The 23,539-nt window shown below is 40.5% G+C and overlaps 4 protein-coding genes across 4 annotated transcripts; all 4 read right to left on the bottom strand.

The window, feature by feature from the left end:
- Positions 1–3,746: 3,746 nt before the first annotated feature.
- On the bottom strand, positions 3,747–4,673 carry LOC147164666 (olfactory receptor 13D1-like). The gene has a single exon (XM_086091619.1). The coding sequence runs from the start codon at positions 4,671–4,673 to the stop codon at positions 3,747–3,749; it is 927 nt and encodes a 308-aa protein (XP_085947745.1).
- Positions 4,674–6,527: 1,854 nt separating this feature from the next.
- On the bottom strand, positions 6,528–7,454 carry LOC147164665 (olfactory receptor 2A14-like). Its single transcript, XM_086091468.1, has one exon. The coding sequence runs from the start codon at positions 7,452–7,454 to the stop codon at positions 6,528–6,530; it is 927 nt and encodes a 308-aa protein (XP_085947594.1).
- An 8,325-nt stretch (positions 7,455–15,779) lies between these two features.
- On the bottom strand, positions 15,780–20,668 carry LOC147164664 (frizzled-7-A-like). The gene has a single exon (XM_086090728.1). It carries the CDS (start codon positions 20,158–20,160, stop codon positions 18,460–18,462), a length of 1,701 nt encoding a protein of 566 aa, XP_085946854.1. The 5' UTR covers positions 20,161–20,668; the 3' UTR covers positions 15,780–18,459.
- A 1,155-nt stretch (positions 20,669–21,823) lies between these two features.
- LOC147164663 (frizzled-7-like) lies at positions 21,824–23,266 on the bottom strand. The gene has a single exon (XM_086090729.1). It carries the CDS (start codon positions 23,136–23,138, stop codon positions 22,698–22,700), a length of 441 nt encoding a protein of 146 aa, XP_085946855.1. The 5' UTR covers positions 23,139–23,266; the 3' UTR covers positions 21,824–22,697.
- Positions 23,267–23,539: the final 273 nt, after the last annotated feature.

Below are 23,539 nucleotides of genomic sequence, written 5' to 3'. Positions count from 1 at the left end.
AAGGCAAAAGGCAGAATACACACTAGGCTGGTAGCCAGTCAATCTGTGGGTACATAATGTATAGAGTAAGATGACCATTAACGCTCACATTCACGGGGAATTGAACCCACGCGGCTAAACCATTAGTAACGCCTTCCAGTTTTTCTGTTATTTAGTCCTGACATACTCTACACTATAAACAATTGTTACCATGTACCATTTCAATATGAAGAAAAACTAGTTTGCTTCTAAATGTAAGTTTTTTGTTTCTTTTGTTGTTTGTTTCAAATGTTCTCTATGTTCTCTTGACAAGATTGAAAATGAGAGCTTTGCCTACAATAATCTTTTTACATTTAAATAAAGAATAGACGCATGACACAGTGAAAAGCCACATGTGGCATACTCACCAAGACGTGTCTTCATGATGTTCTCCGTGTGCTACCACTCACGTTTGAACGCATACTCATCGTGAGTGCATGTGTCTTTTAATGCTGTCTGTTAGCACTCTTGGGACCTGATCTGATCACAGCTCAGTGGCGGGAAGTAACAAAGTTAATATAATGTACTTACCAGTATATCGTTTTTTTTCCCAGGTATCTATTCTTGAGGATTTATTTTTTTGACAACTCTACTTTTATTCCCTACATTTGAAAACATCCGTAATTTCGACTCCTTTCTCAAAGTAGGCTTGGTACTCTTTGGCTATGTTTACACTGCAGCTCAATTCCGATTTCTTTGCCCATATGTGACACGTATCTGATTATTTTTCATGCAGTGTGAACAGTACAATTCCAATTTTTTTCAAATCTGACCTGGGTGTCTTTCATATGTGGATATAAATCAGATATGTATGCAATGCGTCTGCACTATGAACGCTCATCCATATGCAGCCGACCTATACGTCATCAAAACCTGATATGTGCTGTACTCTGGCGGGGGAGGGTGCTTGGAAGGGAGACTGACTACCGTACTACTGACATTCGTCTGTAAATCTGCAAATCCGCAAATCCGTTTTGAGCAACAGTGCTATCGATAACAACGACATGGAAAAATGTGAACCAAGGAGCATTAACGATGACGGCAGCGGATTCTAAATGACCAAATATTCCCCTCCCATGGCTTTGAGAGAATTGTTTCATCCACCTAAGGTGTAATTTATCAGTTGTTATCATTAGCTATTTTAAAACATTTTGCGTTTTGGTTCAGAAAATTAGCAACACATTGTTTTAATAACAAGAAGGTTGCGCTGACGCTAGCTAGATTTTGAACAATAACATGGGGGCATGTAACATAATTTTTTTAATTTGTCCTTCACAGTAGTACAATCAAGTAAAGTCCGAATCTATGCTATGCTACCAATGCGCTTTGCGTCCTGACTTTTGGCACATCATCCACTTTGCTTAAATTGTCTTACCAAAGAATCATGATTCAGTGACAAGTGAGGCTGTATGGAAATCACGGAACATGGAGTTTTGCTGAAACTTGTGAATGTAATTGAAATATGTGAAAAAAATCAACCACATTTTATAATTGAAAAGGCCTTATACGTTGACTTGGAGCATGGCTTTTTTATTCTGTATGAAATAAATTTAATGAAAAATAATTCATTTAGAACACCGGGCTTATGATGAAATGCATGTTTAAAACATTTAGATTAATTAGCTTCACCTGTCAGAAATTAATATGTCCACAATTTACATTGATTTTAACCGATTAAGAACTTGGTCATGCTTTGCTTGTGGCCAAAGTATAAAAATATCTGTACTTCTACTTAAGTACAGTGTGTGTGTGTACTATTTTCATGAATGCCTCTAATATACGTGCTTGACTGTAAGTGACTAGCGACCAGACCAGGGTTCACCCCGTCACTTGCCCCATATCAGCTGGGAAAGGCTTCTGCTCACCAATGACCATAATGAGGACAAGCAATACAGAAAATGGATGATTTAGTTGCTTTTCTTGCTGTTATATATTTTTTATTTAAAGGGTTATAGATTTCACTCCATAATGTATAGTTTCACTAAATGAATAATGACAGGAATTGTGACCATAATAGGAGGGTTGGATTCAAAGTCACCACTACACAATGACATACACTATATTATTTTTTAAATTCTTATTTATTTTTTAACTATTATTTATTTAATGCCGGTTTCATGCCAATAACTATTTTGACGCTATAATGTATTGATTTCTGCTTTCTACTCAAAAAAGAATATATAAAATTTGGAGGAAAACCTGTACCTATATTCTCTTCTCTCGCAACCACACTGGCACAAAATTGACCACGTCTGCTTTTGAGTTTAATTTGTGTTTATTTATTTATTTTTAACTTATTTGTTATTGTTTCAGACACAACAATTCAAAAACAAAAGGAACAAACGGTAATTTGTTATTCCATAATGTCCACATTTCCCAGTGATCTTCATATGCTGCTTGTCGCAACCTTATGATTTATGTAAGTCTCTCCATCATGTGAATTTCTTCAACAATGTCCTTCCAGTCCTTGAGAGTAGGTGGATCTTCTTTATACCACTTTCCGGTACTAGCTTTAATTTGTGTTCAAATCAATAAAAATTCTTAAGTGTCACTTTATTAGGGATGGTTTAAAAAGTACAATGTAGGTATTTGTTAATGTAAATCAATTTAGGATAGAGTATATAGATATATATCATGTATAGATTTTTGTTTTAAAAAAATACTACATTAAAATTACAAAGCAAATATAAAAGGCTGTGTAGAGGAGATGACATTTACTGTACAGTATATTGCTTAAGTGTAAATGTAGCTTATGCCAACCCCCCCACTGACATTAAGTAACCATCATGGAAACCAAATGAAAATAATTCCTGACATTAATGTTTTTTTGTTGCAAAAATACGTAGTTATCTTCTTGTGTGATGTGATACATTTATAAATACAAATTGTTATCAATCCATATTTAACAATTTGGTGAGCATTTACTGTACGTATGTTGCATATCCAGTCCCCTTTCTTAACGAATGCACATATGTACAGGCGTTTTGAGCCATACAAATAAACGTTGATCTCAAACAATTTTCTTTTCTTTAGATCCTCACTGTCAGCTGAAACACAAAAATAGCAGAATGAGACTTTTTAGTATACAAACCCTGTCTTTTTTTTTTTTTTGACTAAATTACACAACAGCATTTCATCATTTGCACTCTATTCAATGATCTGGTCCACTGTTCCACGGTCACAATCCTTGTTTGTTTGACCTTGGTTTTGATTGGATTTTAGTTGTTTTCCTTCGTGTCCCTTTTGTCAATGTCTGTCTGCTTGTTTGATGTGAATTTAAGAAATAAAAACAGTTGATCCTATTTAAAAGAAAACCAATCGTTCATTCAGAATAAAACCCTTGCTACTACAGGTCCGTAGGATTAACCTGCAAAAAGTTTTTTTCCCCTAAAAATTAAATTAGAAGATCTTCCTGTGAGATGTGACACATTCGTACCGGTACATGTAATTTGTTACTTATCCATGGTGAGCATTTATGAACCTGTATTTCGCATATCATCCAGTCTCCTTTTTTTTTTAAACAAATACAGTGTAACAGAGATGTTTTGAACCATAAAAATAAACGTTCAATTCAAAATATTTTGGCTTTTCTTTATATCTTCAGAGCCGGCTGAAATGAAAAATCACAGAATGAGACTTCAGTGTACAAGCCTTGTCGAAGTGTCTTATGACTCATATACAAAACAGCTTTTTATTAAGAGACCAGACTTTTTTACATACATCACTATTCAGACCTTCTTTCTTCTCAAATATTTTAAAACATTGTTGCGAACCTTGGAGAGTCTCAGGCCATAAATAATAGGATTGAGTAAGGGCGGAATGGCGAGAATCTGGATGGCCATGAAATTCCTGAGACTCTGAGGCATGGAGCTGGTGCCGTAGCGAGCGTACATGAGGTCAAAGAGCAAAGCCACCGTGACGTTGAGCAAACACAGCAAATGCGGCACGCACGTCTGCGTGAACTTCTTTCTTCCTTCTTTTGACCTCAACGCCAATTTAACCAGCTGCACATAGGAGCACATAATGAAAAGGTCGTGTCCAAAGTAAAATAAGATATTCCCAAATCCAACAATGCTGACGGATGTTGCGGAACTGCAGGACAGTTGAATGAGCGACCAGTTCTCGCAGTAGAGTTTGTTGATGTGGGAACCGCACAGTTCCAGTTTGGAGGTCATGATTACCACAATGGCCTGACAGAGCAAAGGTGTGAGTCTAGAGAAGGTCAGCAACCACAGCACCCTGCATTTGGTCATGATGGCGTGATACTGCAGCGGTCGACATATGGCCACATAGCGGTCATAAGCCATCACCGCTAAAACGGCGATTTCAGATGCTGCATAAGAATAGATGACAAAGACCTGCAAAAGACAGCCGAAATAAGATATCATGTGGCTCTTGGACAACAGATCGTGAAGGAATTTGGGGAAAAAGGCAACCGTCCCATAAAGGCCATTAACGCATAGATTACACAGAAAGAAATACATGGGTTCGTGCAGTTTTTTATCCAGTATAATGGTAACAATAAGGACGCCATTGACCAGCAAAATGGCAGCATAACACAATGAGGTAACAGCAAACAAAAGCAGTCGGAGCCTCTCTGACATGTGGCTCAATCCTGTCAAGTGAAAAAAGTTCACCGCAGTTGCGTTTGCCATCCTTGATCCTTTTGTCACTTCCTTTTGTCGACTCTCTCCACTCGATTCCTCCCTTCCTTACGTGGTCTTGTTGGCAGGTTGAAGATGTCCCCGAGGCTCAAATTGGCCACTTCTTTTTATCCTTTGCCGAGCGCCACAATGCTCCAATCAGAAGGCTTTAGCTTACAAAATCGCCTGCCCCTTTGAGCAACCTAGTGACATTTTAACCAGAACTCAACTGTTTTCAATGGAGCTTGAAATGATGGATAATTGCAGAATAAATATTTGCACTTATGTTACGTAGTTTTTATCATCGAGTAAGTAAAAACTTAAAATGTCCACTCTGCGTAGACAGTTTTACAGGGTGGTAAGGGCCAACTGCCACCTTTACCAAATGTCACCCCATTTCCGATCTTACGTCACAACTCAAAATGGCGGTCTTACTCTGTGAAATGGCACTCTCTCCGTCCATTGAAAAGCATTAGACTTTGGATCGTTGTAATTTGATTTGTGAGGATTATTTTTGATTTCAAAATGCGATGAAATGTCGTTTGACTACTTTAACAATCTGCCTGGTTTGTTATTACTGTGTAAAGGACGCATTTACATTGCGTTGCAGTGGGGAAATATCAGAAATGCCCGCCGGATGTTTGGAATTGTCAGTACTGAATTCAGAATGTTGTTATAAATGATGCACTTAAGCCACATTTGTCCTGTCTGGAAGAAATCAAAGCTCTGATGTTACTGAACTTGTTGAATTTCAACGAAAAGAAAACAGAAGTTAAGGTGTTTGGTTCCAGTGTAGTCGGTCCCAGCCGGAAGTTTGAAGTTTAAATACGTGTTTCCAGGTAACCTATTGGAAAGAGCTTCACTTTTCTGTGGTAAAAAAAAAAGTTGTATGTACCAAATGTGAGTTCATTCTTTATTTTAATTATTATTGATTTACTAAGATTACGTTCTTATTTTCAAGGCAACTTAGTAACCTTTTTATTAATCTGTGTTAAAGAGGACAATGCCAACGAATTACATGCTCAAATTAAGGAAATAAAATCAAATAAACCATCAGGTGACTTTTTCGGTTCATCCTTGGGGTCATTTTTAGCAAGTTTAGCAAATTTGAGGTGGTTCCCTTCACCCATGAAAAGTGATAGGGGTACAAATTCACACAGAAGACCGTTAGAGTATGTACCCCACTCCCATTTTAAATAGTTGAACCCGAGCCATCATGTGACTTTGTATGTGTACTCTGATGATCATTTCTAATTAGTGAAATTGTGTCTGTGTCCCAGAATTCAGGTGAACATACAGAGAGAACACATTACTGCTGGCTGCCCAGTTGTATGTAAATGTATGTGTGATTGATTGTTTACGCGGTTGTTAGGGTTTTTGTGTTTAGCAAAAATAAAAATAAACCTATTCAAGAATGTAGAATCCCCCCCGACCCCCAACTTTGTTTGTAACAAAAGGAACACGCACAACTTAAACTTCACTGCCTTTACAGTATTAATAATTATTTAATCACAAAACGTTGTAGCTGTAACAAATGCAAATTTGCGTTGCTTTCCATCTACCTACGCTACGCCCGATCCATGGTGAGCATTTATGAACCTGTATGTTGTATATTAGCCAGTCTCCTTTAAAATAATAATAATAATAATACAGTGTAACAGCAGCGTTTTGAATCATAAAAATAAACATTCAATAAAACATTCAACTCAAAATAGTTTTGCTTTTCTTTAGTTATATTTTCGGAGCCAGCTGAAATGAAAAATCACAGAATGAGACTTCAGTGTACAAGCCTTGTCGAAGTGTCTTAGGACTCATTTACAAAACAGCTTTTAATAAGAGACCAGACTTTTTTACATACATCACTATTCAGACCTTCTTTCTTCTCAAATATTTTAAAACATTGTTGCGAACCTTGGAGAGTTTCAGGCCGTATATAATAGGATTGAGTAAGGGCGGAATGGCGAGAATCTGGATGGCCATGAAATTCCTGAGACTCTGAGGCATGGAGCTGGTGCCGTAGCGAGCGTACATGAGGTCAAAGAGCAAAGCCACCGTGACGTTGAGCAAACACAGCAAATGCGGCACGCACGTCTGCGTGAACTTCTTTCTTCCTTCTTTTGACCTCAACGCCAATTTAACCAGCTCCACATAGGAGCACATAATGAAAAGGTCGTGTCCAAAGTAAAATAAAATAATCACAAATCCAACAATGCTGTTGGCTGTTGCGGTACTGCAGGACAGTTGAATGAGCGACCAGTTCTCGCAGTAGAGTTTGTTGATGTGGGAACCGCACAGTTCCAGTTTGGAGGCCATGATTATCATAATGGCCTGGCAGAGCAAAGGCGTGATTCTAGAGAAGGTCACCAACAACAGCACCCTGCATTTGGTCATGATGGAGTGATACTGCAGCGGTCGACATATGGCCACATAGCGGTCATAAGCCATCACCGCTAAAACGGCGATTTCAGATGCTGCATAAGAATAGATGACAAAGACCTGCAAAAGACAGCCGAAATAAGATATCATGTGGCTCTTGGACAACAGATCGTGAAGGAATTTGGGGAAAAAGGCAACCGTCCCATAAAGGCCATTAACGCATAGATTACACAGAAAGAAATACATGGGTTCGTGCAGTTTTTTATCCAGTATAATGGTAACAATAAGGACGCCATTGACCAGCAAAATGGCAGCATAACACAATGAGGTAACAGCAAACAAAAGCAGTCGGAGCCTCTGTGACATGTGGCTCAATCCTGTCAAGTGAAAAAAGTTCACCGCAGTTGCGTTTGCCATCCTTGATCCTTTTGTCACATGACACGTGTTCTCCGCTTGGCTTGTCTTCTCCTTCTCCTCCACTCGGTTCCTCCCCTCCTTGCGTGGTCTTGTTGGCAGGTTGAGGAGAATGAAGATGTCCCCGCGGTTCAAACTGGCCACTTCTTTTTATCCTTTGCCGAGTGCCACAACGCGCCAATCAGAATGCTGCAGTTTACTCAATCGCCAGGGAATGGAAGCTATTCTCCTTTATGACTAGGTCATATCCAAAAGTCTGCTTCTTTGTAAGTTGATCCCATTGATTATTGCTATTTTAGTCAAAATCTCTGTCCCGACAATCAGTTTCACTTGTGTCCCATTTCAAAAGAGCAGGCCACATCGTTTTACTCAGAGCCAGGGTTAGGGTTAGGGTTAGTTGGTTGGTAGTTGTAAACTGGGCAAACACATTTGACATGAATTAATAAAAACAAGCTATATGATAACATATTTTTTTCATCATGTATATTCTATTTTGGCAGTTATATAAAATATTTTACATGTCTCCCTCCCTGAAATTGCTCCCCACCCTGTCATCATGGAGTAGCTAACCTTTAAGATGTTACCAATGACATTTTGACTATCACTCGTCTTTCTTCAATGGATCTTGGAACAATGTTGCGTAATTTCCATCATGTGCATTTGCATGATGTCAAACTGAGAATGTCCGCTCTGCATAATGTTATTAGAAATGTTTCTGCTATTGTCTCCATAGTGTGTATAAACATTTTAATCAACAGTTTAAAGCGTACTTCCACTTTGACGCTAATTTTACTGTTTTCTACATTAAAAAAATGTTTGATGCCTGAGAAGAATGAAATATGTTTACAAGTACAGAGCGTCCTCGAGCTACGTCGTTTTGACTTTACGGCGCCCGTGCCTCCTCTGTAGCACCTTCTTTTTCGTTAATTTCCCACAGTAATCACGCCATTTTAAAGTTATTTAAAGTTGTGTTGCTACCTCCAGCAATGGACATCCATCAGCCGGTGGGCTCGCCATCAGGCGCATCACATTTCCGTGTTTAAGCTTGAATTAGCTTCGCTCTGCCCTCCGTCAGCAATGAATGTCCGTGCGGAAACACAAAATATTGGTTCCGGATCTTCCGGGTTGCGCAAATATGTTGTTTTTTTTTAATTAGTGTACAAAGTATTTTGATGTAAATATCGACTTTAACGGGAAGTCAAAATTCGGGTTGCATCGCGAGTGTAGGAACGGAACTCTGCCGTAACTTGAGGACTCCCTGTATTTATTTTTGTGTTATAGACATTTTCATATCCATAGTGCAACTATGTATAGTGTATAGATTTTGGTTCCATTATAAAATCCACTAAACATTTACAAAAATGAAGAAAAAAAAATGTTACGGCAACTTTATTTAAAATATAAGTTCCACATCATTTATTATCAGGAATGCTGATAAAAGCTGAGAAGTTTATCAAATGTTGACTGTACTTTCATCTTAATTGTCTTTATTTTTAGTTTTCACATACTTTCAAGAATTCATGCCATAATGATGGTTATGTAAGGGCAGCTGCTTGCTGGGGCAATATGCTGCGATTTGCATATGATCCAATTAATCAACTAATCACAACGATTATCGGCAACTGGTCCACTGGCAAAGTAATCGTTTGTGACAGCACTAGTTGAGAATTGTCATTGCACAGCCTACAACATTAAAGCTGCTCAATGCATACAATTGAATTTCCATAGCCGTATATAGAGAAAGTCTGGCCAACTCGGTTTCAGCAGGGTAACAAGATGGCGTCCATTTGTCATGTGACCAGCAGTTGAAGCTTGATTGGTCAAAAGCTGGTCACATGACATATGGACGCCATCTTGTTACCCTGCCGAAATCTAGTTGGCCAAACTCTCTATATATGGCTCTGTGATATATATATTTTTTTATTCAAACCCGAATTCACTCTGAAAACTATTGGCCAGAGGCTTGCAGGAGTACCCATTGTGAACAGCTAAGGTGTCAATCTGCTAATTAGAAGATGTCAGAAGATATTTTTTAGGCAAATTCCTCCATAGGCCAGCTTTAAGCTATGCTATTCAAATAACATGTACAAAAGATTAGATATGGATGAGATTGAGAATAAGGAATTTAACAGTTAAATTCTTTTTTAATTGGTTTATTGTATGAATGGCTATGACACCTGTGTGATTGACATACACATGGCTCAAACAATTGGCTTGCTGACTGGATTAAAAATATATATATACAGAACGACGGGACCTAGGTAAAAGTGCGACAAAACAACGGGAATGGCGAAATCCACCGGGACTCGGACACAAAGCTCAAAACCGGAACTGTCTTGTTTAAACTGGGATATATGGTCACCCTCGCACTCCCAATTGAACCTTCTGCCACCGCAGGTAAAACTGTCCAGAGCTGCCACTGCCACTCTGTCATAGTGAAATACCAATTGATATAAAAACAACAACACGTATATAAAATCTATTTATTAAACAGTAAGTCAACTTGTTAACCTAATCACATTGCTAAGTAAAAGTACACCATGTGCTGATTATGTATTAAAGTTAGCCAAATATGTCAACCCTGTCATCGTCCACCCCGTCAGCAAGCTTACATATTTTGTTGTTTGCATGTACATAGACTACTTGCAGTTAATGTAAAAAAAACCAGCAAAAACAGTTTGACCAATATGCGACTAAATTTTGGGTCAATTTAGTCTATTTTACATCCATCTATGAGTGTTTTTGTTTACTTGTATTCATGGTGTTCTGCTACAAATAAATCATGTTTATCTTTTGATGTCAAACCAAAAGGTTTTTCTATACTAAAAGCAAAAGGATTGGCTTCATTGTTCCGATACTTTAGAAGGGGAATGTCAATGTCCTGTTTTTCTGGACTCCTCTACTGTCACTGTGATGTGTGATGTTTGTGTAGGCTCCACTAGGGACTGTGAAGTCCCAGGGCCATGTACTGACAGTAGATTGATGTCCTGGGGATAGTGGACGCATGACCCTGAGGTTTAATCATCATGTTTACACCGTGTATGCTGCCTTGCGTGTCATTGCATCATAACAAATGGGAATTACATCAGCTAATCATCTGTCTAATCAATACTGGGAAAAACATGTTTTCTCTCTTCTGGTCTTGTTTTGGTCTGTGTCTTTTTTTAGACAAAAATAACATGGTCATTAAAGGTTTTGTGTAACAAACACAAGAGCAAACAAACAGAGGAGCCATATTGGCGGTTAATGTTTTTACCATATAACATATTTATATCTTGTCTCTGGTGTTGTCATCATTTATGATTTGGTTTTATGACAATTGCTTCTGTGTACTACTGTGAAATAATTTTAATATGTAGCATAACAGAATTACTATGCGGTTGGTTGTTCATCTTAATTTAAAGTATTTTTGTATTTGCTTCAGAGCAGCAATTAGACCAAATGTGTTTCATAATAGCTTAATTCCCTTACCATAACAAATGTCCTGTTTTTGCCTGATCTTGCATCTGGGGACACAACACAGTGAGTCATCTTTACAGCCTAGGAGCCATTGCTAATCTAAACTGATGATTCAAATAAAATAAATTGAAACTGAAATCATTTTAACCAGTCCTAAAAATTCATAAAGAACACTCTGACAATTTCCTTAGCCATTCCAGGTTGTTTTTTAGTTGTCGTTTTGTGTCTTTATCTTGTCTGATGACGAATGGCTTGAGACTGAGTCCAAGCTTTCTGAGAATGGGCCACAAGTTTTGGTCCAGAAATGGTCTTGCGATTTGACTGCACAAACCGACAGACAGCCATCCTAACGTACATATGTGCGTCCTTCTGTCTGTCCATCCATCTATCAGAGGGGATGTAACCTAAAATAATAATAATAATAATTAAAAAGCTAGAAAAGGAATAATGGACTGATGGCTACTGAACATATTGAATGAAAATCCTTGCCAGAACACCTGGTTTGGTCTTCCAGTATGACAATGAGTCAAAACACACAACTAAAGGCATGGCTGGTCAAGAACAAGCAAACATTTTTTTTTTACATTTAGTGAAGCTTTAAGCTTTGGGGCAGTTTTTTGTCAGCTGGAACTTGGCCCTTAGTCAAGGTGGAGGAGGGAATTATTGACGGTTGCAAAAGGGCGGTCAGTGGTCACACAAAACCTTCAGGCTTCTGCTACAAATAAAAAAATGGCAGGAAAAGCCTACTAGAGCAGCTGAAATGTATTTGGGGTTGAGGTACTTTAGTTGTGTGCTGACTCCCATTTAACATGAGTATGAATTTAATTCCTAATATAACAGTAGCTTCATCCCCAGTAATAAGAGGGTGTGCACACTTGTGCAACTACTACATCTCAGTTGTTTGTATTTTTACTTCTTCTTTCTAAAATATTTTCCTTTTTTTCTGACATATGTGTTTGTTGGTGCACTTGTATTTAGTTTTTTCCATTTACCTGACAATATACAGTTTGTAATTTTTGTATCTGCTTGTTTGCCAGCCAATAATCACCCTTTTCATATATAATTTTAAATTTCCCATGATAAGAAAAGCCTGCAAAAGTCTTCTGTGGAACAAAAATATATATTTGTTGTGCAATATTCTCATTAAAATATTCAAATAAAATAAATATCATTAAAATAGCTCTCTTGAAAATGAATCATATGTGATGGCAATATCAAGTTTTTTTTATTATTATTATTTTTCTACAGCTATTCCTCTACAGACCAAGTATTACTGCTAATGCCTGGTGTTAGCAAAATACCTGTTCAGAGGATTGTGCAGGTTTTACCTCCGAGGTTACATTGAGTTTCACCATCCCGCAGTTACCTTTCAAATTCCCATGAATAAAAATACCAGAAGATGTTGCCGCAAATGTCAAATCAATCCAGATACTACAAGCAAAGACAAAACTGTATTTATAAACAAAAATAAAAAATAATCAAGAATATGTATTTCTCAATTGTATTAATGTGCAACCGAGTGAAAGCATTTATTTGTGGACCAAATGTTATAAGGTGGTGGAAAAGATGTCAACTGTGGTGGAAATTTACAGAAATGTGTAAAACTGGGACATATCAATGGAAAACTATATGTCCAAATTCGTATGCTGCGTCCTCCAATGGCCGAATTTGAAGGCCCCGTGCCATGATGTAACTTCCGGTGCGCTTTGATCACACGCTCGTGTATAAACTCATGCTGCCTTCGAATGTGGCCTTTGTTTCCATGGAGATGGACCCTGCGCAAAGGCTGCTTCGGATCAAACTTTCTAAACAGCTGAGCTCCTTGCTGCCATCTTGTGGCTGTACGGAAGTCAGTCAAGTGAGAGTCACTTAAGAGCCTTCGAAGGACCCAGCCCGCGAAGGGTCGAAAGTAAACAAGTAAAATGGCGGATTGTGATAACTTGTCTTTTTATTTTGGTTCTCAAAAGTCATTTTGCCCTCCAGCAAACTTGCCTTCTCGCCATTTTGCTTTATTTCTTGTTTTTATCTCATTCCATAAGCATTCCATACGGCTATCTAGTTTTATACTTGAGTAAATTGTGAATTAGTAGGTAAACTTTTGTGTTCCACTTGAAAAGTCAAGAGCATAACTGCACTTTTTACCTTCTTGACAACTGTCTTCCCATTTGGGCTTATTGTGGTGTCATACATTAAAGATTCTGGTGGTTTGTTTTGATACGTCCGAAGAGAATAAGCAGAAAGCCATCACGACCTCTTTAATGTAGGTCAATAATGTACTGTATCTATTTTCACTTCCTACATTCGAAAGAAAAAAGTATCTACATACTTTGTTAAAATAGCTTGATACTTGTTTCAATCTTTGATGATGACGACATGACATAAAAAACAACATGTTAACAGACAAAGGTAAATTAAACCTCAGTTGGTAAAAAAAAAAAATTCAATTATGTGAGGTGCAGGTATTACTTTTGTCCACTTGGGATCGCTATCCTCATATTTTTCATATCTGTGACTTCATACATGGGAGTGTGTATGGAGAGTTGGCTCAAGATAATGTTTTTCCTGCAGACATTTTTGAGTCCAGAACTATAAAATGAGTGCCAGTGTTCAGACTATTAAAGAGGACCTCTAACTGGCTAACTGTTAGCTAGTCTCTGTGTTGAGTGCCTCTGGGTGCGCGTTAGTTGTGGCTCTGCAGCTGACAGCTCAAGGATGAATGTATGCCTGTTACGTGTTTATTTAGTTACCCTTTTTCCCCCATTAAAGCAATTAGACGTTACAAGATTAGAACTTTTTTAAAAAATCCTTTATACTATAAGAAAAGTTAAAGCTGTTTGAATATTAGCATTATCGAATCCTGTTAATTTATTACAGTATTTGAATCAGTTTTTTTTATTTTTGGCCTGAGTTCACATTTGTTCCTGTGGTGTTTAAAAATGAACAGCTAAAATGGACAATGTTCAAGCAAACAAAAAATACACTCAAAAAGTAAATGGAAACGCAACGCCATGTTACATGCTTTCCAAGAAGGCCTCAATTAATAAAACAACAAAATGAGACACTTTCATTTTATTGGTCTTTAAATGTCTGTTTTATGACTGCTATAAAAAAAAACCATTGTTTTCTCTGCATTAATACTAACTCATAAATAATAAATACCATACAGCGTTCTCTTTAGCGTTGCTAATTAGCATAACGTGCTGCGTGCGTCGGGCCTCGCTCCACCTTCTTGTGGCCGCTTTCTCTTTTTTTAAAAAAGCTACGTCGGCGCATGGGCAAGACCAAGAGTTTGGTGTACCTCTACTCACAGCCTACAGGGGGCACTGTGGTCAAGCAATGTAACGCAACGTGGCGAGACGAGGCAGCGCGCACACAAACACAGAAACAGACCCAAAAAAAGTATCCTAAATCCACTTTTTTAATGGAATCATTCTAGAATCGTTGACGTGAGAAACACAAAATTAGTTTAATATTTAGGTTTTTACTCACGGCTTTAGCCCACTTTGAATCATAAACTGGTTTTGTGCTCAGGTAGCAAACCCAGTGCTGTTGCTGTACATAAAAAAACATATGGTAAAATAACTGAGTCAACTCTTGTACTTAAGATTTTTGTTGATTGTGCTTCCTTGTGCCACGTGACAATGCATTCTTATGTCGTTGCTCAAACAGATTCGTTCCATTTCTAACTTCAAAAAGTCGTATGGAGCTGTGTAAAAGGAGAACCCCCTGTACTACACTCAAAAAATGTTTACATGCTATAACAATTATTGTAACTCATGACTCCTATTTGTGATCAGGTTTTAGGTATGCTATTTGTTGTATTATATTTCATATACAGTCAGCAAGTGGCTATAAGTTTGCACCCTCCTGATTAAATTCCAGTTTTTTTAAACTCTATACCCTTTTTCTAAACTTTCCCACCAATAATGTAACTTATGTGTGCAGCTCAATTGATTTTGTAAAAAAATATTTTTAAAAGAGGAAGTCAAAATAAACAGTTTGAAATAGCACTCGGTGTTAGCGCAAAACCTTCAAGCTCCTGCAAAAAACAAACAAACACGAAAAGCCTACCAGAACAGCCAAAATTTATCTGGGTTTAACCAGGGTAACTCTAAATAGTGGAAAGTGTGTGAAGACTCCCATTTGTCATGAGTTTTAATGTAATTAATTCTGAACACAGCCATATCCGTTATGAAGGGTGTGCACACTTATGCAACTTCATTATTTCCGTTATTTTACTTCTCTTGAAGATTTTTGAAAATATATAAAAATTTAGTTGAAGAGGTTGTACATCACAATGGTGCTAAACATTTTTGAAACAATTTATCTTCATGTCTTTTGTTTATATCACAAAAACCTGCCATTTTAACAGGGGTGTGCGGACTTTTTATATCCACTGTATATTTGAATCAGTACGTACTTGTAAATGCTGGTGTCACAACTAAAAAGACTTATCACTTACAATTAGTGAGTATGAAATTACTGTAGCATACATTGCGTCAAGCGTTTTTTTTTGTGTTTACGTAGCACACAAAATGGTGGAAAATTGAATCAGATCATGCATTAAAAGAGAATATTTGTCAGCCAGATCAGCAGTAACACGAAGTATTAAAGATGCATTCTTCACAGTCTGGCAACATTTTCGATTAAGCCGGTTCACAATGTCGCCTGTGTCGCTGCTGGTATCTAATAGGTCATGTGTCCCGGACAGGACCGTTTTGCCTGAGATGCCAGGAGAGTCCAAAATGTCTGCTGTGGAACAAAAATGCACCGTCTGTTGACAAAACGACTTCAGCGCAAGCCGATATGGAGCGGGCCAAATGTCAGTAAGGCATCAAATTCCCGTACAAAACCACAAAGGCCACACGACACTTTACAAACCTTATCACGTTTATTCGGACTGTACAGACATAACAAGATTTAAAAACCAAGTAAAAAAAATAAATGAAAAAAGATGATCATCCCCATAAATACAATATAAGAAGTTGGGCGTGTTAAATGAATAATTTGCATAATGTTCCAATACACACGCTCACACATACATGCATGAATCTGAAATGATACAAAAACAAAATGAGCATCACTCACGCGGCCTCCTTACACATTCATATGGGGATTTCTTTAACATCAACTGCTAAGATGTCGCTACAAAAATGAGTATGTACAGTATGTAGTCTTGGATTGTGCGCAGTCTAGTGTGTTGAGAATATAGTTTGTGTGATGGGGGGGGGGGGGAGATGGGGGACGTGTTCCATCTTAAACTCTCTCTTTGCGTTATTTACAAAAATGTGCAACATGACAAAAAAATGATGATGCATCAACAGGGTTGATGTTCCTCCACAGACCTGTTATTTTCATTTGTGGTCCAAAAGGCTCAAGTGGATTGAAACATTTTCAATGTTCAAAGTCTAGTGTCTCCAATATAAAATAAAAAAATTTAAAAACTACTCGGATTACAGGTTTAAACAGTACTCGCCTGTAAAATGCATATGGGTGGAGTTTTAGGGATAGATTGATTATTAGCGACAATCTTCAGCACTTTGAAGAACCATACAGCTGATAATAGATCAGTTTAAAACTGTGTTAACGTCAGAAAACTATTTATTGAAATTTTCAGTTGACTTTATAGGAGATACTTTATAGAACTCTCTGCACCTTCTCTTTTTGTTTGAAATTAAAACTACCGGGAAAAAAATTAACATTCAGATATTTGGAAAACTTAAGGGAGCTTTAAGTTTTTATTTCACTTTTTTAGACATACACTGATGACCTTGAGAGTTTCCTCCACTTTTTGTTAGAATTTTAAAATTAAGATGAATAACTCCCAATATTTTTCTAATCATAAGAGTTGTTCAACAGGCATTAAGCTTTAAAACGTTGTAAAAAATAAAAGAAAAAAGTTTGTAGGTTGTTTTTTTTTTTAACAAAAATGTATGCTTTCCCTTTTAGTGAAAATGAATATCTGCTCCAAATATCGGCGATCGGCCTCCTTGACTACTAATAATCGTTATCTGCCCTGAAAAACAAAAACATCGGCCTATCTCTGGTGGAGTTATTTCATAAGACACTTGGTTCATGTCTATTAGTCCAACATTATGAACCGGTAAACATTTCGAGGTCATGCAAATAGAAGCACACGCACAAACTAGTGACAACTGCCTGGCTGCCGAACACAGCGAGGTATGTCGCAACACTCAAACCCACCCTATAGTGACTTCTTTTTTTTTCTTTTTTCTTTTTAAGATCGTCTGTGCTTTGCTTTTTCTGGACATTTCGGATCAGGCACGCAAGAACAGAAACATACATGGCTTCTGTATGGCACACTAGCGGAACATAAAGCACATGCGCATTCGTTCTGTATGGAAAAGTTCAGTCTGGATGTTAAACACTTCAAAAAAATAAAAATCCCCCCCAAGATCCATTTAAACACGTCTAAATGTAACAAAAATAAAGAATGGCAGGCTTAAAGTGTGAACAATCGTCTTTATCTAAGCAAGAATAAACATTCAAAATTCTCAAGCACCATTTCCACTCCCACAGAAGAAACCTATTACAGTCTTTCTGATCGGGGGTCCACCGATGTAGGGACCACACACACAGATGGCGCCCAGGCCCATGTTTGTGTGTAAGCGTGTGTGTGTGTGTGTGTGGTCTCCAAAAGTCTTAAAAGGGAAATCCGCCCATTTCATGGTACCGATGAGTTCATAAACAAAAACGGGACACAAAAACATCACAACTAGTTAAGAGGTTTATAAATGTAGTTGCTCAAAGAGCTCAACAGTGGTGAGGAGCGCTCAAACGGCATTGGACATTTTTTTGGGGGGGGGGGGGGGCGCAGAATGGTAGTAACAGACCAACGTGGCTCAAAATGGGGAATTAGGTCGCCACGGTAACATCTAAGCCGAACAAGACTTTCGTAGTGTAACAGTCACTTGTTTTAACACTTTCAAAAACCTTGTGCAAACTAACAGTAACTTCATTCACCTTCGGAGTGAACATTCAATGTGGGAGAAAGACGTAAAAGAGAAACAAACAAAAAAAGGCAAACTTTTTTTCACTGAGAGTTGTGCGTAGCCACTTGGCAACAACATGAGCTGCTGCTGCTTTTTTTTTTTTTGTCTAACACACAACTTAAAGCATTTCAGTCTACAAGTAGAGTAACTTAAAATGTCGAATCCAGGTAAGCATTCACAGTCCTTGGACCTTTTTTGGCTGCAATTGGCACTTTGTTGAGGCCCGTCAGTCTTATTCGATTGTTTGGCCACTGTGAGAGCGGACGCACGTCGTACATTCAACATGGAACACAATAAGGATGTAGTGAGTGAGTAAAAAATGGTAACTTCAAGTCCGGTGTTAATGACAGCGAGCTTATGTGTTTAAAATACAAAAAAAAAAGAAAGAAAGAAGAAGTTCTGTTTAAAAGAAAACTGCAAATTCTTCCATTTAATATCGAATATAGACTGTCTGACTTGTCACAAATAGAAAAATATGTCCAAAATAGTATAAAATTGAAAGCTATCTGACCTCATTTCTCCATTTTTTTGTACCTTCACACGGTGGTCTCTCCGTGGTTACCGTTGCTAAGGCGCTTGTAGAACCTCCTCCACGACTGCAAGGTCTTGCCGGACCAGACCCAGAATCCCGAGGTGATCCCGACGATCATGGTCATCAGGTACTTGATCATGAAGACTGTGAAGTCGGGCGTCATGGGGGCAAAGTTGTTGAGCGGGCATTGCACGGCGAAGTGCTTGCACGTCTGCATGTGCCAGGTGCGCTCCCAGTGCTCCCGGAAGGCCTGCTCGTAGAAGTAGCAGGCGATGACGATGGTGGCCGGCACCGTGTAGAGCACGCTGAACACGCCGATGCGCACCATCAGCTTCTCCAGCTTCTCCGTCTTGGTGCCGTCGTGCTTCATGATGGTGCGGATCCGGAAGAGGGACACGAAGCCGGCCAGCAGGAAGGAGGTGCCGATGAACAGGTAGACGAAGAGCGGGGCCAGGACGAAGCCGCGCAGGGCGTCCACGTTGAAGATCCCCACGAAGCACACGCCCGTCAGCACGTCGCCGTCCACCTGGCCCATGGCCAGGATGGTGATGGTCTTGATGGCGGGGACGGCCCAGGCGGCCAGGTGGAAGTACTGCGAGTTGGCTTCGATGGCCTCGTGACCCCATTTCATGCCGGCCGACAGGAACCACGTGAGGGACAGGATGACCCACCAGATGGAGCTGGCCATCCCGAAAAAGTACAAGACCATGAAGAGGATGGTGCAGCCTTCCTTCTTGGTCCCTTGGGCCACCGTCCTGGAGCCGTCCTCCTTGAATTTATCCACGCACACCACCTTGTCCTCGAGGAAGAAGCCCGCCGCGTAGGCCACCGCCACCATGAAGTAGCAGCCGGACAGGAAGATGATCGGCCGCTCGGGGTAGCGGAAGCGCCTCATGTCCACCAGGTAGGTGAGCACCGTGAACAGCGTGCTCACACAGCACAGGATGGACCAGATGCCCACCCACAGCCGGCCGAATTTCACCTCGTCCTCCCGGAAGTACATGATCCCGGTGGGCTTGGTGGGTTCACACGGCGCCCCGCAGTCTTTCACCCCCATGAATTTGTAGCCCAGATAGGACGGGACGGCCAATGGCTGAGGACAGGAGAACTCCGGGTACTGGTTGTGTGGCGGAGGTTTGGGTCGACCAAAGCTGGGGGGGAGGGTCACCAGCTCGGGCGCGTACGGAGAAGACGAGGAGCCCGGGCTGCTGGGCTCCGACGTGTTCTGACCCACGCAGATCTCCCCGGCCCCGTGGACCGGGAACCCCTCGCAGCGAAGTCTCTCGGGCCACTGGAAACCGAATTTGTTCATAAGGGCTTCACACCCTTGACGTGCGCGCTCGCACAGGGACCGGCAAGGCGGGATGGCTTGTTCTAGAACCGTGCACACGGGAGCGTACATGGAACACAGGAAGAATTTCAAATCGGCCGAGCATTGCACCTTCACCAGGGGGTAGAACTGGTGCACCTCCAGCCCCGCGTCTTCTTGGTTGGTGTGGCCAAGGAGGTTCGGCATGATGGTCTGGTTGTAAGCGATGTCGGTGCACAGCGGTATGGAGATGGGCTGGCAAAATCCGTGCTCCGGGATGGATATTCCGCTCTCGCTGTTGTAGTGTTGAGCAGAAGCGGGTGAGGAGGACACGCCGAACAGCAGCCACATGATCCGCACAAGCACGGAGCCAGTGGTGGACCTGGCCGCCGCCATAGTTGAGGAGGGGGAGGGGGAGGGAAGGAAGGAAAAACTTTGATCCAAGTAGGGCGACTCAAAAAGGGTCCCAAAAAGCGTCGCAAATCTACATTTAACGTCCCCGCGCGTCGCCGGTAGTCCGTGAAACTCGAGCGGGTCCACCCAGGATCGAATTCGGGTTTATTTCAAACAGTTTGATCCAAATAAATCCTCCGTCGTGTCATGACTTCTTGATGGTCTTTGTAAGTGACTCCAAGCAGCCCACTCTCACTTCTCCGGTGTGAGGAGGAGGGGGGTGGGGGGGATACACGTCCAGCTCTTTTCGGGGGAGGGGGGGAGAAAACGACGGGAACAGTGCTCGCCAGGTGTGCTCGGCGCTTCTGTGGAAAATCGCGGAAAAAAATCGTCCTAAATTACCATCTTTTGTGGCTCGACTAGTTCGAGTGTCGGCTTCTCCAGGCGGTTGGAAGTCCGCAGGCTCGCTCGTTCTCGCCACCGCGGTCGGTTTCAAGGCACCCCTCCATTCACAAGACCCCCCTCCCCCTCTTCAGAGAGCCGCGGGGTGCCTGGAAACCGACAGCGGCGTCTCAGCCAATCGCGGCACTTGTTTTCCTACAGGACTCGTCGCTGATTGGCCGTTTACTCCCCGTCGGAGGAAAATATGCTACAGTAATTAAATTACACCAGAGAATTTACTGAAATAATCACTATCACGACTCCTGCCAAGTTCTCAACAAAGTGACAGACATTAGAGGGAAAAGTTTACTTTTTAACTGAAACCAAATGGGCTAGCTATATATCTAGCTATGTATATCAAGTTTTCAAGCCCCAAGCAACTGTGGTAAAGTGTTTCAAATGTCTAAAAATCTAAGCAAGCGGCTATTATCCTAACAGGCCACAAGACCTTCAGCAACAACCAATGTGGGAACAAACACCAACACTGGGTCGAATTTACAACACAATTGATTCACACACACACAGGCCACAAAGTGAGGGGTGGTGGTGTAGGCGGTTCTTGTTGGCCTCTCCGCATTTGGTTTCTTGCCTGAGTGGGATGAAAGGATGTGGGGGTAGGTCGGTGTAGGGGGGAGGGGGACAGGAAAGGAAGAAGAGAGGAGGTCGGGGAGGCAGGGGGAGAAAAGAGTGGGAGATTTAGTCGGGGTGACAGTGGACCCTCAAAAAAAGTCAGTGGAGTTCCCTGCTGTCAGCGAGCCTCCAAACTCGTCAACTTGTATAAAAATGGGCTAAAAAGTCAATAGATTGGGAACCCGCAAAATCTCAAAGAGATTTCTTCTGTGTAGAATCAAGAAAACGGAGGATGACTTATCTTTTTCACTCTTCAATTGTAGTCAAACCTCACGATTCGATTGGTTTAAACTACAGGAGCCCAATTTTGGTGCCCAGCGTTTTTACTTTCTGGACCTGTATTCCCCAACACTGTACATGGCGTGTAGATGCAGGAGATCAGCGTGCGCAAGGTACATGTAAAATAAACTGAAAAAAATCATGAGGATATGTAAAGTTAGTTGCTATGGAATGGGCACTTGGAGACCACCTTCAATCCCCGATTGTATGTCTGTGTATGACATCACGTCATACAACTTTTCCACAAATAGTTTTAGAATACTGTATGTTCTACAAAAGTGCTACTGCTAACCGCTACACAAACTTACAACACGGCCACATTTTGCAAACAACTTTAATTGTTTTGTTCTTGAAAAGAAAATATTTTTAACATAAATGGTAGTGTGTGTCACAGCAAGAATTGGTGTGGCGCAAATAAAAGGAGAAATCACGTCAAAGTGATTAATGTGACTCTTGCATAATAAGATAACATGCAGTAAAAATAGTATCGCTAATAATAGAAATGTCACATAACCAAAAGCTAAGAATGTCTCCAAAAAGATACATCCAAGCAAATCAAGAGGCTGTTTTCAACAGAAAAGGGATCAAAACTGGGCTATTCATTTACATGATGGATGACAACTGTATTTGTGAGCATAAAAATGCAACAATTAATACTACTGTGCTTTGTAGCATATTCCCCCCCCCCCCAAAAAAAAAATACCCCAGAAGAATCAGAAATATGGACCACAGCATATTCCTTTTGTTGAGCGTACACCTACTCAAATAATTAAAAAATAATTGCTTAATTAAAGCTGCTGAACACAGAACATTAAAATTTGAATCGCTATTGCCACCTATGGCCAACAAATGAAACACACCCTTCTTCACGTACACAATGCGCACATGACGTCACATCCACAGACAGGGCGAGAAATCCCGAATCCAGTCTGACAGCTATTGGCCAGAGGCTTGCAGCAGTACCCATTGTGAACAGCTAAGGTGTTATAATCGACTAATTAGAAGATGTCATAACTGATCAAATAAAAAAGCTACTGTAAAAACATCTTTCGGCAAATTGTTTCTACAAAGGGGAGACAGAAAAGGGGGGTGATGTGACATTACGAGATTAAAGTAATATTATGAGAGTCCAAGTTGTTTATTTGGTTCGAAGAGGCTGAAGATGAAATAATGGAGGCGTCCGACGTATGTTAGACTGGGCCGTCTTTGCCCACGCACAATCCGCCGACCGGGAACTTCTCGCAGCGAATCTTCTCCGGCCACTCGAAGCCGAGAGCCGTGATATTGGCTTCGCATCCTCGCTGTGCATGCTCACACAGGGGCTGGCAAGGGGGGATGGGTTCCTCTATAACGGTGCACACTGGAACGTACACGCTGCACAGGAAGAACTTGAGATACGCCGAGCACCGGGCCTCCAACAGAGCGTCGAAGCGGCGCATCTCCGCAGCCGCGTCTGCTTGGGTGCTGTGGCCAAAGATATTCGGCATGATGGTCTGGTTGTAGGGCAAATCGGCGCACCGCGGGATGGAGATGGGCTGGCAAAGCTCAAGCCTTAGGTCGGCGTGTGAGAAGGACGTCCCGCACAGCAACAGCACAAGCACGCAGCCTGCTGTCAGCCACGACGTTCCCATAATTGTTGACAGAAGAAAGGGGGGGGGGGAATTGTTAAAACAGCACAAAAGTCCGGGCCGTTACACACAGCCAAAGTCAAAACTCCGTTGTGATATCCAAATTCTACAAAAATGTCCTCATTCCTCGAGCAGCCCGTCTCTACTGAGAGGGTGGAGATAAAAACACCCACTCTTTCACAACAGTTGAATTTAGCCAATTTTTTTGTGAAAGTACTCTCATCCTGTACTTAAGTAGAAATATAGACATTTGCATAATAAAAACAACCAGAATCAAAAAGTCCTGTATTTGTTCAGGGGAAAAAATAGAATCGTAACCGTAAATATATAGTGACAGTACATGGCTACATCATGCACTTATTCAAACTGTGTTTCCAATTCTTAAAATGCGTAAAGTGTCATCA

The sequence above is a fragment of the Leptonotus elevatus genome, chromosome 12 (assembly GCF_054856555.1).
Source record: "Leptonotus elevatus isolate MCC_2025b chromosome 12, RoL_Lele_1.0, whole genome shotgun sequence".
Lineage (NCBI taxonomy): Eukaryota > Metazoa > Chordata > Actinopteri > Syngnathiformes > Syngnathidae > Leptonotus > Leptonotus elevatus.
Note: the sequence above shows the minus strand (reverse complement) of the source record. Positions and strands in the feature narration are given on the sequence as shown.